General features: G+C 38.6%; 2 protein-coding genes across 11 annotated transcripts in view; one reads left to right on the top strand and one right to left on the bottom strand.

The window, feature by feature from the left end:
* mcf2l2 (MCF.2 cell line derived transforming sequence-like 2) overlaps positions 1 to 16,768 on the top strand; it is a 123,164-nt gene that overhangs the window by 34,060 nt on the left and 72,336 nt on the right. For all 8 annotated transcript variants that reach the window (XM_028027315.1, XM_028027309.1, XM_028027313.1 and 5 more), the window contains exons 10-16: positions 690 to 809; positions 2,026 to 2,217; positions 2,705 to 2,896; positions 2,976 to 3,162; positions 3,615 to 3,715; positions 4,048 to 4,136; positions 15,734 to 15,800. In XM_028027315.1, the coding sequence (XP_027883116.1) occupies positions 690 to 809; positions 2,026 to 2,217; positions 2,705 to 2,896; positions 2,976 to 3,162; positions 3,615 to 3,715; positions 4,048 to 4,136; positions 15,734 to 15,800 (948 nt within the window). The remainder of the gene's footprint in view (positions 1 to 689; positions 810 to 2,025; positions 2,218 to 2,704; positions 2,897 to 2,975; positions 3,163 to 3,614; positions 3,716 to 4,047; positions 4,137 to 15,733; positions 15,801 to 16,768) is intronic.
* Positions 5,564 to 12,835, bottom strand: b3gnt5a (UDP-GlcNAc:betaGal beta-1,3-N-acetylglucosaminyltransferase 5a). 3 transcript variants are annotated; one of them, XM_028027336.1, is made up of 2 exons: positions 12,401 to 12,833; positions 5,564 to 7,249 (listed from the first exon to the last, which is right to left on the bottom strand). In XM_028027336.1, the coding sequence occupies exon 2, from the start codon at positions 6,856 to 6,858 to the stop codon at positions 5,698 to 5,700; it is 1,161 nt and encodes a 386-aa protein (XP_027883137.1). In that variant the 5' UTR covers positions 6,859 to 7,249; positions 12,401 to 12,833; the 3' UTR covers positions 5,564 to 5,697. The 3 variants fall into 3 exon arrangements, 2 of the variants coding, with proteins under 2 accessions (XP_027883137.1, XP_027883139.1); XM_028027338.1 differs by lacking the exon at positions 12,401 to 12,833 and adding an exon at positions 8,568 to 10,997; XR_003596812.1 differs by lacking the exon at positions 5,564 to 7,249 and adding an exon at positions 10,066 to 11,424 and having other exon boundaries at positions 12,401 to 12,835.

Below are 16,768 nucleotides of genomic sequence, written 5' to 3'. Positions count from 1 at the left end.
ACAAAAACTGAGGAAAAGTACTATTTACATTTGAGTGAGGGTTTCACATCCTTTTATTTTTATTTTCTTTATTTTGTGTGCTTGTTATGTTATTGTGTGAGGAAAAATGCGGTTCAGTTTCATCGTTTATGTTTAAACAATAAAATATTAAAATCATGAAAAACATCGGGTTTGATACTTCTTGGTCTAAATAACATTGAATGTAGTCAGATTTCAGTTTATTTAGGTGAGTTTTGACGCTTTGTAGTTTGATATTGTCCACAGAAAAAGTTTGCGTGGGTGCCCCACATTTTCACGCCAGGGAAAATGTGTGCGTATTTTTACGCAAACTTTGACGCGAAGTAATTTTTTAATGCCGAATTGTTGCTAAAATATGGCGCCGCACATTTTTTGTGCACATGCACGCTTTATGCATGATGCCCCAGATGTCTTGCAAGCATCATAGCCTGAGTAAATGGGCAACAAACTTAATTTTTTTCATTTTTATGAATTGACTTTACAAAAAGTCAATTCAGTCCACTCATACATATAAGGCATGTTTTTATTTTTTGTTAACCTGTATGTTAACCTGTATTTTACCAGGTAAGTTGGTTGAGGACAAATTCTCATTTTCAACAACAACCTGTTCAAATAAGAATAGGAGATCCATGAACGCTTTTCATGAATCTTTTCTAACTTTTCTTATTCAGGTTAAAGTGACTCTGGACACACGGATGGACTCCCTTAAAAGCCTTTCTGATGCTGGAGATTGTGTGGCCAGAGTGGAACATCTGCTAAAGGAGCTCAAAACACTTGAGGAAAAGGTTCAGGTCTGTCAACCCAAAAGAAGTACAAAAGGACACATACATAAAACATTACATCAACATGCTTTTCTTTTTCTCTTCTACAAACAGTCCTTTAAAATAAATCCTCTCTTTTTTAAGGGGGTTCTGATGAAGATCCCATCACAGAAACATTCAAAAATCTATTCCGTATTAGGTCTATGCAAAAAAGAGGTGGATGTACAGATGTTACCATGTGGTCATGTCAAGCTTATGTTTATAGCACAATTCAGTAAAAATGCAGTTCAAAGTGCTTTACATCAATCAGTCACCAATTATGAAAGAGCAAAGACCATTACATTTTGTCAAATGCCATCATGATGTCATGAAATGCGGTGGTATAAGGTGGTGAGGCAGATGCAGATGACCCAGGTAGATAAGAGAAAATGATTTTTAATAATGAAGTCCAAAAAGTCCACAAAACCAGGCAGCACGACTGAACGGAAGCCAGGGCTCAACGTCGGTAGCAAACAGGCTAAACGAAGGGACAGCAAGACAGACTGGTGCATATGACAAGGACCCAACAAAGACACAGAGACACAGGTGACACTAAACACACAGGAGGTAATCAGGGAACAAAACACCTGGGAATAATCATGGGGAGGACAGGACAACACAGAGACTCAAAGGACACAGAAACTCAAAATAAACACACAAATGTGTGACACAGATCATGACACATCAAGCAAATGTATTGATCAATGTCACAGTTATTAATCAAATGCAAATCTAAACAGGTGGGTTTTTAGCCTCAGTGTTTCAGTTGTTCTACAGTTTTCTGGAAATTTGTTCCAGATTTGTGGTGCATAGTAGCTGAATGGTGCTTCTCCATGTTTGGTTCTGGTTCTGGATGCAGAGTAGACCAGAACCAGAAGACCTGAGAGGTCTGGAAGGTTGATACAACACCAGCAGATCTTTAATGTGTTGTGGTGCTAAGCTGTTCAGTATTTTATGGTCTATTCTCTGAGCTCCAGGAAGCCATGGAAGGATTTAGAACTAGGGTGTTGTGCTTTATCTTCCAGGTTTTGAACATTTGTCCAACATGTCAGTGCAGTTAAAACTGTTTTAATTTTCATTAGCATTATTCCAAAACCCCAGATTTGGAATAATGCTTACAAATTTTGTAAATGCTTACAAAATTATTTTTTGTAAAATTGTCAGTTAACAATTATTGCTATACTTTTGATTTTACTTATTTTTATAGCCCACACTAGAAAAGGCCCAGCTCCATGCCATGCATGGTGACCAGCTCATCCAAAGTGACCACTACGCCGTGGACTCCATCCGGCCAAAGTGTGTGGAGCTCCGGCGGGTCTGCGATGATTTCAGCAACGAAGCCAAGAAGAAGTCTGATGTCTTGTCTAAGTCTTTGCATGTACACATGGGTATTGAGAAGGTATGGATGTGAAACGGTTGATGCATTTTGGAAACATCAGTCTCAGAAAACAAATCAGATGTTTGGTTTTAATGCATGTAAATGTATTCTTTAATTAGTCCAGACACAATGCTTGAAAATGACTGCTAGACAAAATGTTCAGAACACAGAGAACTTTTAACTGAAACTCAAGGCATTCATATAGGAATTCCACTAGTTTAATCTAGTGTGGAAGTTTACATTTGGGACATCTGTTTGGATTCAAGTCTGACATGTTCATGTGTAATACTTGAGACATCAAAGTGCCTGGTTATAGTTAGGAAGCTATTTAACTATTAAAATGGCTTTTTCAATAATGTTGTTGATGAATGGAAGGTTGGCAATTAGCCTGTAATTCTGCAGTAGTGATTTGTCAATAATATTTGCTTATTGTCTTGGAGCTTAAGAAACGTTACAAAGGCACCAAAAACTGACCCACATCTACCCTGTTGGTATTTTTTGTGTTCAGGTTAACCAGTGGTGTGAGTCTGGCATCTACCTACTGGCTTCCCAAGCTGTGGATAAGTGTCAGTCACAGGAAGGGGCAGAATCAGCTTTAACAGACATTGAAAACTTCTTGGAGTTGGCAGAAAAGAACCACGTGACAGAACTGAGGAACCTCCACAACCAGTATGAGGTTATCCTGTCAGAGGATGTAAAGGTGCAATACACAGAAAACCATTAGTTAAATTCTGAATAGAAATAATGTTGAGACATTTGATTTTAATGTACATTTGCAGGGCAGGGTCCTGAAAGCACTCGGGCGACTGGAGGATGTTCAAGAGATGTTTGAGAAGCGACGTGTTAGCCTGAAGAGGCTGTCAGCCAAACAGACCAGACCCATTCAGCCAGTGGCCCCACGGCCTGAGTCGTCTCCTAAACGCCCTGCACCAAAGAACCCTGCCAGGACTCCTGGGGGCCAGCAGCGTGAGTGGGACATGTTTCAATTCAACGGAGTCATGCAAATGACTTGTCTATGAGATTCAGACCATTTAAAGCAGGGGTCTCAAACTCCAGGCCTCGAGGGCCGCAGTCCTGCAGTTTGTAGATGTGCCACAGGTACAAAACACTGGAGTGAAATGACTTAATGACCTCCTCCTTGTGTAGATCAGTTTCCCAGAGCCTTAATGACCTAATTATTCTGTTCAGGTGTGGTGCAGCAGAGGCACATCTAAAAGTTGCAGGACTGCGGCCCTCGAGGACTGGAGTTTGAGACCCCTGATTTAAAGGTTTACCGCCGCAGACTGTAAACTTATACAGACTGTCCTTGAATTAGGCTAATTGATACTCTTACTGTACTTCAGCTACCTGAGTTCAACCAAAGCCTGAATGCAATTAAGGCTTTAATATAATTAATTTCTTTGTTCATTTAATTTCAGCCTTGGCTAGAAAGCTCTCTGATAACTTAAACAGTGGCAAGCAGCCAGCTGAAGCAGATCCTAACAAGAAGAAGAACATACGCAAGACCAAGGGCATCAAGGTACTTCATCACTTACAGTATACAGCTTCCCATGATGCAACGAAACAGAACAGATGACAATGACATTGACCTTAATCTTGATTTATGTTTGATTCGTGCATGAGGTCTGTGTGGCACCACAAGGTGAAATGATGTCATTTTAGCAATCACATCCCATACACACACATATGAACTCTAGTAGTAGACCAAGATTTTATCCAAGAATTTAAAACTGGATTTAAATCCAGTTTTCTTATGCTATGGTCATCTTATAATCATAAAAAAAATCCTACACTAGTAAAAGCTCAATCCATAACTATGTGTAAGTGTTTGTGTGTTTATATTTCTCCCAGATTGAGGTGATGCATGAGGAAAGCCAGGGAGGCTCCACCCATGTTGCTGTATCAAACGAGAGTGAGGAGAGCCTGTCCAATAGACGCAGGTAAGAAGAAACGCTGCTGTCAGCACGCACTCCATTGGCCCCAGGTGCTGATGTCATCAGACCATTATATTAATGAAGAAGAAATTCAAACTTTCTAACAATGCTTGTTAAGTAAAAACTTTTCTAAGTTTTTCTCTGGTTTATAGCTATTTTTAAAAACAAGGTAAAGTCAGCAAGAATAAATCAGTGACAGCCACGTCAGCCATTTCTGGTCTGTACTAACAGCTCCTCCAACCTCATGACACATGATGGGAAAACACGATGTGAAACCAGATTATTCAGCAGAGCTATGTTGTTGAACTGATTCATTTCAAGTCTTGATTCTAATCTCAGTGGTGGATTTAAGTACATGTGAGTCACAGGGGGGCCAGGAGGTATTGTTAGGGCAAACAGCCCCAGTCTGCATGACCTTCAGGATCTCAGTGAAACAGGACATGTTGTCTTAAGCAAGGATGGAGACGCCTGTTAAACATGTGCTAATACAAAAAAAGAGCAGAAAATAGGTCCTTGGGAAAATATGTTCTCTATTTTTTGCATAGAGATGATGTAATTCATCAATGTTGTTAATCAAAAGAATTTGAGAGAAGGATTTCATGGTAAACTGTTAAACAATATCAAAACCCAAAGAATTAAAAGGAATTTCCAGTAAGAAATAAATTAAAAGCAAAAAATTATTTCCCCGCTGTTGTTCGTCCCTAGAGGCCAGTCTTAAACTGTGGTCCCCAGATCACTGGGTTGTCAGTGGACGCCCCCTAGTGGTCGATGAGATACTGCATGAAAACAACTGTTTATTTGCTGTGATGTGCCCTTAAAGTGCGACGCTGCAGCTGGTTTACCAAAGGATTGTGTTTAAAAATAATAATGGATGAATGACTTAACAACGGGTCACTTAAAATAACACCTGAAGATACTGTTGGAAAGTTTCTCAGGGTGAATTGCAGGACTTGGGTTTTTGAACTCTTATTACAATACACAGTATGCCACAGGCATGCAGATCTAGGTTGCTGTGTTGAATGTGATATGACAGTGCCAAGGCGGTGAGCAGAGCTGTGCCCCACGCTGGCTATGCTGACTATCTACTGACTGAAAGAAACTGTTCTTTTTTTGCCAAAGCAACCCAAGTCTATATTTCTTTTATTATGCTTCTAAATTACAAATAGCTCTGAAACATTATTAGTGCTCAAAACACTTGAAAATAACTTTTTTGATTTCCATGTATTTTCTATCATTGGAAAGATTAGATTTCATACTTTCTAATGTTATACGTTATTGTTGGTTATGCAGAGCTAAAACTCATCACCAACTCGTGTGAATCACAGTTGTGAGAAGTGTTCTCATGAATACACCTTAAGGGCTCAAAGCTGTTCAAATAAGTAAGGCAACATATAAGCTAAGGTTTCTGATCACTCAAAAGTAGGACACACTTGCACAGGAAATCTTTGGTCTTTATTGCAAGACAACGTGAAGACAACTCAGTTAACACAAACATTATTACAAACACAAAGAACCACTATTTTTGTTTTTTGTAATATCAACTGTTGACCAGTGTCTCAGAGATCATTTATGTAAAAGCAGCAGTACAGGAATAAGTGTTCTGGTAATACGGCCGACACAGTAGCATTACCCTAATTGCTGTGCAGTACAGATTACCCAGAAATCCTCTGGAGCTGTTGGATGCTGGAAAATCTATGGCTGCTCGCCACAGTGAACGCACATCTGTGGAGTGGCCATGTGATGTAATCATGTGATCATAGATACAGGGGTGGTATGGAGCCTTCCCTTCCCCTGAAAAGTATACATACTGCATGGGAGACACCCCCATAGCTTTGGCACACATTCCCATGAAGACATCGTCAATGTACAGCGAGGAGTTAAGCACCAGAGTGGCGTGGTAGATCTTTGCAGCCACGTTCCCTGAAACTACGTACCCTGCTCCAGATGTGTAGTCTGGGTGCGAAGGCCAGGGGTACAAATCATATGGGACAAAATATTTGCTGCCTTTCCAACGAACTGGAGGAGCTCCTTTGTGAACGTGTCCCACCCAAAGGTTCTTTGTATCTGGTTGGCTAACCAGAAGATGCTGCAAGTACCTCACCAAGTTTGGCATATGAACAAAAATATCATCATCTGCTGTCATGAGAAAGCGTGCTTGCGAGCAGTAAATGTGACTCCAGTGGAACTGCATGATCAGTTTGGTGGTCAGGTTATGAAACGTGTCGATAAAATCCTGCTGGATCAGGTCTCCATAGGTCTTGTCCTCCTCCTGCAGGGCGTGTTGGAGGCGGAACCTCTGTGCAACACCTGAATAAACGCCCATAATAAACAGAAGCCTCACACGCACCCCCAGCTCTGACCAGACAAAGCTCTCATTACCCCATGTCTCCCTGATGGCCTGGCGCTGCTCCAAGTTCTTTGGGGAGGATTTTACGAACAAAAGCAAAAGAACATCATCCCAGTCTTTGCCATTTTCAGCTCTACATTTGTTGGGGTGGTTGATCAGGTATGGGTAGGTCACTGAGCGACTCCCCACGCTGCCAGAGCTAGAAGTGGTATTGAGGAAGTTGTACCTGTTGATCAGGTAACGGTATGAATAAGATCTCATGTGGCTCACAACATGAAGCTCCAGCTCCTCCCAGCAGACCGTCAGCACACAAAGCACCATGGCTGTGGTCAGCAGGCGCACACATTGCCTCTTGTGGATGCGCCGAAAATTCATAAACATTATGGCTACATATATTTGAACATCAGCAGCACATTCTTCACTGTTTGAGTTTTCTTATTTTCCTGTCTTCTGTTTCTTTTTCTTTGACCTTTTCTCTTTCTGTCCCTCCAACTACCAAGTGCTGTCATATCCAGTAGGCCTTTTTCAGGTTCTTTAGCAAAGTGCTTTCTCCATATTTTCTGGATTGCATGCAGAAATAGTGGTGCACCATCATGGTGAAACCAGATCTCAGAAGAGTTCAACTTCCCTCCTTCAGCAAACAAAAGGCAGCATGCTGCCTGTTTCTTTTCTTCTTAAAGGCCTGCGCTGGTTTCAGTTCTCTGCTCCACTTTTTTGTTCTTCAACCACTCTGGTTACTGAAATACCTGGAACTGGAGCGACCATAAAACACCTGAAAAAATACAGAAGTAATTACATTTTGAATCATATTCTTTAGCAGCAACACTCGTCTAAATTTGCTTTAAATAAGAAACTGAATGAAATCTGATGGATATTTATCAACTAAGCATCGATAACCATCCTTACAGATGCATCATTAAACAAAAAGAGGCAATGTGCTTATTTAAAGATCATTTTTATTTTTTTTGTAAGCTAGCAGTCAGTGATTTTCAAGCTGATTAGATTTTCTGAAAATAGTTTTCTTAAAAAGCTTGCATATTTTCACTACTGAATCAATGTAGTCAGCTACTGTCAAAGTTTAAAAACGTTACGTGTTTGTTCTGATTAAGGAAATGCAACAGAGAAAGGAAAAACTCTAGACTAAATAATTATTTACTGACAAAGAACATTTGTTTCAAAAAGTCTTTTCAACATTCTACTGTAATTATCATGTCGGGTCATTATCTGTTAAAAGACTTAGGTGATTGTTTTGATTAAGGAGACATGGGATAAGGCTGCTGGCACCCATGTTTACCAGGTTACCAAGAAATGATGTAAATGCTGCATTTTGGTTTGTATTAGGAACCAGATTACATTAAATTTTCCTTTCTGTGCAATTAGTTTTTTGTAATAGTGCATATTTTTCTTACAATCAATGCTATAGCTTATATAATGTATTTCAGGGTAAGTCATGATGAAGGAACTAAAACGTTTTCTTTTTCTCACATGCCTTTCCTAACCAGTTAGGTAGATTTGTGGGAAAATGTACTCAAAGAAGAATGTCACTTCAAAATAGCATTAATTAGAAGTCGCACCAAAAACACAACATATTTTCCAAAAACACAACATATTTTGTTGTATTTTTAAATTAAAAATGAGCAAAGGTAAATAACATAAAGACAAAAGAAGACATGCACAAAATATGAATGTTTAAAATATTAATGTCAAACTCCCAAATAATACATTTACAAGGAAATAAATACAAACTTTAACTCTAACTAATGTGGTTTAAAAAACAAAAGTATTTTAATCTGAAAAAGGGATAGTTTTTGACAACTTCCCTGGTAAGTCAACACACATAGGTGTAGACCCAGATGTGTAGTTTAATGGGAGACATTCCCGGACAGATGAAAGCTGTTTAGGATGCAAACAAAAGTAAATCCAAATGAAAATGTAATATGTTTGCATATTAGGGCGGTTCAGAGCAGGATGCTCACAGAGCCATGCGAAAAGTAAATGACAGACTAGTTATTTGCCTCTGACATCAAGACAAGTCAGCAGACACATGAGACTCAGGAGGGATCCCAGTGGAGCAAACCAGTTTGGCTTACCTGCATGAAGAGGCAGCCCCTTTACCTGAGCCAGCATTAAAATACAGAGAGCTGAACCCGATCGCTGGAGTCATGTAGCAGTCCCAGTTTGTTTGTGTCTGCGTGTTAAAAGGAGATCGACTCGTCTCCTGTTGCTAGGGCTGATATTTGGGCTTACACTGTGGCTCAGTGCCTCTCTGCTTGGGTTTGGTTTCATGTAACTTGTAAGGTCTATAAAGAAAGGATAAAACTTTGTAAAAATTGCCAGCATTTGGAGCAACACTTTAAAGCACGCTTTGGCTCAGGTGACATGGCCGGTGTCAGATGATCATAAAAAGTAGGTTGGTAAGAATTTGGATGGTCCTGACGTTCACTCATCACTTTAACAAAGACATACCAGACTAGCAGTCCATGGCCTAAAATTTTAAGGTCAAATTTTTCATGTATTTAATGATTTGCTAGCACTTACATTTAGAAACCTTGATAATATGTTCATTTTTATCCTTTAGGTAAAAGATAGGTTGAATTCAGGTTACAAAGGATGCTATAAAAGTGTCAGGAAAAGGACAGAAAGAAAGTCCCTCAGTAGCTGCATTTCCATTAACTATAGAATTGTGCAAATTGAAATTTCAAAAATAAATTTGCCCTATAGAAATATCCCAATTTTGAATAAACTCTGTTTTTGATAAGTTGTTGTACTGGGATGAGGTGCTTTTTCAGCTGCATCGAAATAGATACATTTTGCTGATAGATAGATAGACTTTTTATAGCATCACATGAGTCATGGTCAGCGGGATATTTCTGGTTTGTAGTTATTTTAGGTTGGTTTTGTTCAGAACATTGTGAAGCTGGCTCCACCAGAGCTCTCACAGCATCGCATATTTCATAAAAAGTTGTGTGACATTTGAATGTGTTGAATCTTCTGTAAGTAGCTCCTCCTAATAAGAGGCTTGTTGCTCCAAAGCCCAAATAAAATGCTGATGTCTCCCCCCTGATGGCTGATAGATGGTGAGCGCTAGCACCATAGTTGAATTCTGATTATATTTCATGTAGCTGTTTGCACCCATCACTGCCATGGTCTTTAATGACTTATTGTGTGAACAAGCTTATTCACTTGTGATTTTAAATTAATTTCTGATTTACTGGAAACATCACAATTTGTTTTGTTTTGTTTTTTTTTTACTGCAGAATATCGATCAATATTTGTGCACATTTGCAGTGGAAACACAGCTAGTGTACACTGTACACTGTCCGAGAGTGAAGACAGTCACCAGTAACTAGAGCCTTCTCATAAATTAATAAAAATATGAGTCTAAAACTGGAGAATCAAGCAGCCAGTTGGCTAAGATCATTATAATGTTCTATGGTGAACTCAAAATCATTGGGGCTCAAGTAAAAACAGTATTTTAACCAAAAATCAACGTTGCTTATCCGTGAAAGAAAATCTCTGCCAGTGAAAGACAGTGGTGGCACGATCAAGCACTGGGGTTGCTTTTCTTCAGCTGGAATGTTTTCTGTATGTCACTTTTTGCCCAAAACCTTTTGATGTGAGTTCAAAATTTGGGGATCAAGATTATTCTCTTCCCCAGCATCTCACTAATTTTTATTTTCTTGCCTTTGTTTCTGTTTCTCTTTGCTTGTTTTTAGTTGAATTGTGCAGAACAGAAGTCAGTATTTTTGTAAAAAGTACAAATAAACAAAAACCAAATTGTTTGTGGTTGTATTTTTGGATAAACCTTGGCATTGTAGCGAGGCTTTTTAGAGCCACTGTGGCATTTGAAGAATGTGAATCATGTTCTGCAATCGAACATATTTTTTGTATCCCCAGATACAAAAACATGTATCTGGGGAAAACAAGGCCTCACAATGACACCACCGCCAAACACACAAGCTACTCTGTAAAGGTGTGAAAGACAGGTTATTCATGCTTAACGGTGGAAATTACTCTCAGCTGGGTCAACTCCATGTGAGCACACAGGCAGAGAGGATGATCAGCTTCCTGTTTGCTCTTCTTTGTGCCATAGGTAGAATACGTGTTGACACCTTCTCTATTCTCCGTTTCCTCTGAAATTGTTTGAGCTCTCATGATGTCAGTCTTCCTGCTGGTTATTGATATATGTCTCACTGCCAGAGCAGCACCCTGTGAGGGCGGGGGCTGGTGTCGGACCCTGCACGTTTTCTTTTTGTTATTTTGTCTGGCACTGAGCCAGAGTTGTGCACGGTGTAAAAACTGTCCAAGCAGCGATGGCAACCGCTGATCCTGGTATTTGGGATATGCTGCGCTTATTTAGAGCAATTTGGACTGCAATGAATCATCTTCAGTGCAAAAAATCTGAAAGACTAAACTTGTCTCAGCAGAACTCCATACTTAGAGGTATGAATTAAGAGATTCCTTAAGCCATATCTTAAGATATCTTAAGATATGGCTTAAGAATTATATCTTAAGAATTATAATTATTTTGTGTTTGTTAAAACACAAAATGCATAGGCAGGTCAATCCCTGATTGAACTACTGGTAATTTACACTGATTATAGACTCTTTAAAACTTTGGGATTTCTTGAACTTTTGCCTTATTTTTGAAAACAAGAATGGAAAGTCAGCAGTGAAGGGCTAAGTCAGGGCATCGTTTGGAAGAACTCCTACTCCTTCCACAAATTTTTATATCAGACAAAGATAACCTTAAAATGTAATTTACTAAGAAAAAATCTATCCAAACAAACCCAGTCACATGTGTAAAAGTAATTCCCTACAAATCTAGTAATTGGTTGCTTCACTCTCACCCGTAAACACCCACAGTCAGGTTTCCTCTGAACTCATAATCTGAACTCGATTATGTACTCGTTGAGGACCAAATGCAGTCATCTTAATCAGGGATATCTGTAAGCCATGCATTACAGCAGATCAACCATAATGTTAAATAGAGAAATTCAAGGTTTCATAAGTTACAGACAGTCTTCAGCGTTTTTTAGTTTGACTGTACACCACATGTGACAAAACACACACCTTGCAAAAAGGTAGAACTGTTGTTTCATAACTTGGAATCATCAAAATGTTTTTTGACAAATGTTAATTGTCTTTGAATAATGTTTTGGTCAGTGGTGGTTTTGGCTTAGAACCCTTGGATCGAGGCCATTTTTGCCCAGTTTTTCCTATTGTTGAATCATGACTTTAACTTGATGAAGTGAGGTCTGTAGAGCTTTAGATGTTGGCAGATTCTTTTCTGTCTAAAGTGAACTCTAAGCAGAATGTTATTTGAATCACAGGGCTGCTGCTTAAGAAATATTCTGCTGGACACCACCACAGAATGGCACACATAACTATGAGCATCAAACTTAAAACCATGTGCTAGTTGGAAACTGGACATTGTGTGTGTCACACAGCATATTTCTGTTTAATTTTCACTTCTAATCACTCTAAAACCTAAATAGTGCTTCTCAAATGGAAGCACAACTATAAAGATAATTTTTCAGTTAACATGTTTAAGTACATTCGGCTCTTATGAAACAGACTGAGCAGTTACTGGAACCTCTCACTGTCTTCAGTTATCATAGGACATTTGCTGTCTAATCAATTTAGAAACATATAAATATGTATGTTTCAAAGGTATATACTTTACTAAACATGGAGCAAATAACATATTTTAATTAGTTTGGATTAATGATTTATCATACTCTGCATGTTGTTATCTGAGAGGACATTAGAGAGCTTAATATCTCTGCTAAACTCTGGGAACTTGGAAGACTTTTTTATCCCCTAGGATACAGCTTGTTCACAATCAGCCTTCCTCACCTCTATGAAATTTTCTACGTGCCAGTACTTTGTACATTTGATAATCAGACATGTTTTGACTTACCGGGCTACTTTATGGTTTAGTCTTTGACTTAGTTCAAGTAAAGATCCAACTTTCCATGCCCTGATCTGTTCATCTCAGTTCAGCATATATGCATCTGTGAAAACTCCTAATTCTTCTTTATCTAATCTGTTGCTCTTTGAACAACTTCCACTTCACACCTAAACACTCCTATGCTCCAGTTTAGCTGAATAAACTGTGAACTGTTGTTTTAAACTGCCCTGGATGTGCTGTAGAGGGAGAGGGAATGTTTTTTGTGATTGGCTCATGGGGGAGTAGGAGGAGCTACTTCGTTATCTCATTTGGCTTGTGGTTTAAAGCTCCATGTTCTTCTTACAAAGTCAAGACTATCAGATTTCTTCTGCCTTTACAGACACAAACAACAAGGAGAGTATGCCTGACTTACAGTCATGTACAAAAATAACACCCACAGAATATTCAGGTCTTACTAAAGAAGTGTTTCCATGTTGATGTTTGATCTCATTCTTTATCTGTGGAAATCAGATAAAGAACTGGATCATAAACAAAGTATTTCAACAATAATGAGTACAGTGGACCTCAGTCTATTTCCAGTTCAGTGTTCACAGATTTTTCTGTGGAGCGTAACTCCAAATTATTTGTGGATAATTCACATATTCATGAATTTTTTCCATGAATAGGTGATCTAAATTATTAATATAAAATGCAGCTGTGAATCAGCATTCCAATCAAGGAGTGACACTTGTTTTTCTTTGTGTTGATTGGTTGTACCAGCAAGAGCAGAGACAAAGAAGACCATGGATGTTAGGTCCTATGGCAGTGCTAAGACAGTTTCCTGTCAATGGTATATTTGGTGTTTAAATAAGCAGCAATAGGCATCTTAAGATGAGGTCTCTATTTACAGGTATTAGCTATTCAGCTGTGGTTCCTAACTCACCTGAATGTCAGGGATCCACTGTTTACTGAGAAAAATGTATGGACACACCACTCACCAATAGAAGAGTTAACTTTCTTTAGCTAAAAGGAGGTTTTAACTAAAGTTTCAGTTGGACACATATAGCATCCGCCTGGCACTTATAGACATGTTAAAAGTTTTTTCCACTCCTCACTGTCACCTGTGAGATGTTTGTAGTTTTTTATTCATGTCCAGCCTGTTTCGAGTAACTCTGTAACATGAGAAAAAGAATCCTATGTTCTGCCCATATAATTTCCTGTGGTGTAATAAAGTACCACCTAACTTAACCTAAAATGCTGCATTTGGTTAATGCCAAAAATGTCATATAATTATTTGATTTTAAACTAAATCATTGAAAGACTATTCCTCCGGAGGTCCTGGTCTCTTTCTAAGTTTATGTGGGTGTCTTCAGTACCCACTACATCCAACTACTAAATAAGGCAACATCTATATTCCTTACATGTTGGGTAATCACACAATATGATCATTAAGAGTTATGTGAACTCAAAATGTTACACTTCTTAATTGCCAGTTATTCTGATGTGCCTCCAAGACAACTTCTGTCTCTGGAGACATTTACTTCCTGTTTTGACTGACCATTGGTCCTTCAGCCTATGACTCTCGGTTTGTGATGCCACTGTGTATGCTTCAGGTCCTTCTTCCAGTTTCTTGGAAATCAAATCATTTCCATGCCAATCACTCTCCCAGCCAACAATTTCTGTGAGACTGTTGGTGGGAGAGCTAGCTGTACAGGGTTCACAGACTTCACTGACAACACTTTTTGGACAGTGTTTGTGTCAGAAAGTCAGTAATTTCCTCAGGGGACACCACCCTCTAAAAACACTGCCCTTTACATTTTCTGACAGAGCTGCTTTAGCCAGTTGCATTATATCTAATAGACCTAATTACATAAAATAGGATAAATGAGGCTGTGAGTAACACTAATGTTGCGAGCATTGTCCCAGACTATAGTAACACATTCAGGCTGAAAGGAAACGAAACAAGAATGCTTTGTAACAGCATTCTCTGTAATAACAAGGCTGTTCACTGAAAACCCTTTGTTGACCTTCTGCTCACTTCTTATTTGTAAAAACTTAAGTATGTAAAAGCATTTGTGATCCAATTTTCTGCCAGTTTGTTAATTAGCAGTTTCTTTTATCTCTTGTAAAAAGAGCTACATGATAGATTACTTTCTAACTAGCCCTATGCCGAACAGCTTAGTGTAGGCTGATGGTGGCCCAAACTAGTTGATGTTATAACTGAATAATGTCAGATATAAAGCTTTCAGATTTTCTCACCCAATCAAACTGAGTCCACAGGACCACTACAGTATGTTATTAAAACATTGATTTTCATACACATCTAGTGGAAGTGCTGCAAAGATTTCCAAAACACAATTTCTGGACTGAACAATCCTCCAGCTCCAATAAATTTTTACAGGGGATGTGACTGAACATAAAAAGTTAAGCTTGTTTCAAGTTCAGACACAGTACATTAATGAGAAATTAAGGTCTTCTTGTGCAGCACTATGCATTCATGGTAGAAAGCCATCTTGTATTTGTTCAAAACTATCATCACATTTTCACACAAAGATTCACACTTAAAAACAAAGTTTTATATTTTCAGTTAACTAATTCCTTTATCAGACAGTCACATATGCAGTGCAAAGATTTTCCAAACTGTGCTGCATAATAAAACTTGTATTGCTGTCTTAATATTTATTTGATGTGAAGGTCTTCACACCAGCTCATTCTGGGTTAAGGTTTTGTGTGCCACTCTTTGCTAGTTTTTGTTGTTGTCTTAGTCGTTGATTTAATTCCTTACACACTTTTGGTTTTAAAGCACAATATTTTGTAAATTCTCTGTTCTAGATGAGTTCTTGCTTTTGGAAAATGAAGTTACTCTTACTATGTTCTGCATATCCTGATGTAGAAGGACTGAGTTTATATAGAGCTTCTAGTCATACCAACCACTCAAATTGCTACCAAAACCCCATTCACCCAAGTGCGATTACATTCATGCAATGACATACACATCACTAGGCAACATGGGGTTGAGTGCCTTACCAAAGAGTTCATTGACATGTAACAGGAGAAAGCTGGAATCAAATGCACAACTCTCAGATTGTAAAAAAAAACTACTCTTATTAACAGTCAGTCAGACCACAAATATTTCTCCAACAATTCATTATTTTCTGGGTTGTGCTATAAGAACAGACTCCTGCAGCTATTTATTCCTGTCATTTATTTTGATAAAGAAAGGGTAAACAATGTAAGATTTGCTTTAGTTTCATGCTAGTTGCCCCAGAATAAGTTCACAAATAAACTTTCAAATTTTGAGTGATCCATCTCTTTCAGGGGTTCTGCTCACTGTGCTTATTGGTATTTTGTTTTTCTTTGCAGACACATAATGACAGAGCTGATTGAATCAGAAAGAATTTATGTGGAGGAATTACAGAACATCATGGAGGTACAGTATATGTGCATTCTCAGCAATGTCTTTTTGTTTCCTTATATCCAAGTAGATGCCGTCAGGATCTTGGGTTGGTTTGGAGTTTGATTTATTGATTCTAGTTTCATTATTATTCTGTGTTCCTTAGGCTCTTTTATAAAATCAGGCTGGTTTAGATTTACCTTAGTCAGTTCTTGTTTCTAGTTTATTAGGTTTGATTATTTCTTGTGTCTCTTTGTTAATCATTATTACATCTCTCTCTCATATCATAGTCTCAATCTGTTTATATGAAACAATGGACAGATAACACAAACTGGAAACAAATGGGGGGTAGGATTGTGACGTGTTATAAACCTTGCGAGCTTATTTATTTATAGCTTAAATACCTTTACTGTGCTCTGGTTCATCTCGGCAGATAAAGCTCTTCTTGGGCATTCTGAGTGCGCATGTAGCTAGAAACACATCTTCAGATTTATAGTAGTGGAGATAAAAGATTTTCTCACCTTCCCAATATTCTAGAGCAGGGGTGTCAAACACCAGTCCCCAAGGGCCACTGTCCTGCAGTTTTTAGATGTGCCACAGGTACAAAATACTGGAATGAAATGGTTTAATTGCCATTCTGTAGATAAGTTCTCCAGAACCTTGCTAATGACCTAATTATTGTATTCAGGTGTGGTACAGCAGAGGCATATCTAAAAGTTGCAGGGCAGTGGCCCTCCAGGACTGGAGTTTGACACCTGTGTTCTAGGGGATTACTATATGTGTCATGTTGTGTGTAGTAGTTTACTCAGTTGCAGCAGGTAGGGTACGTATAGAGAGTTAAGAATTTGATGAAATCAAGAATACAACTTACAAAAAATTAGAACATCCAGGGCAACACAAAATAATCCAAAAAAGCCACGCAGGAAATCATGGGAACATCAGGGGGAAGAGACAAGAGTGACAAGGAGTCACTGGACAAACAGGGAAGGTGCGACTGAGACTAA

Source organism: Xiphophorus couchianus, chromosome 9 (assembly GCF_001444195.1).
Source record: "Xiphophorus couchianus chromosome 9, X_couchianus-1.0, whole genome shotgun sequence".
Taxonomy (NCBI): Eukaryota; Metazoa; Chordata; class Actinopteri; order Cyprinodontiformes; family Poeciliidae; genus Xiphophorus; species Xiphophorus couchianus.
This window is presented reverse-complemented; position numbering and strand designations above follow the sequence as displayed.

Bases quoted from the DNA above. Each gene is read 5' to 3' on its own strand.
- b3gnt5a (XM_028027336.1), bottom strand. From the start codon at position 6,858: ATGTTTATGAATTTTCGGCGCATCCACAAGAGGCAATGTGTGCGCCTG.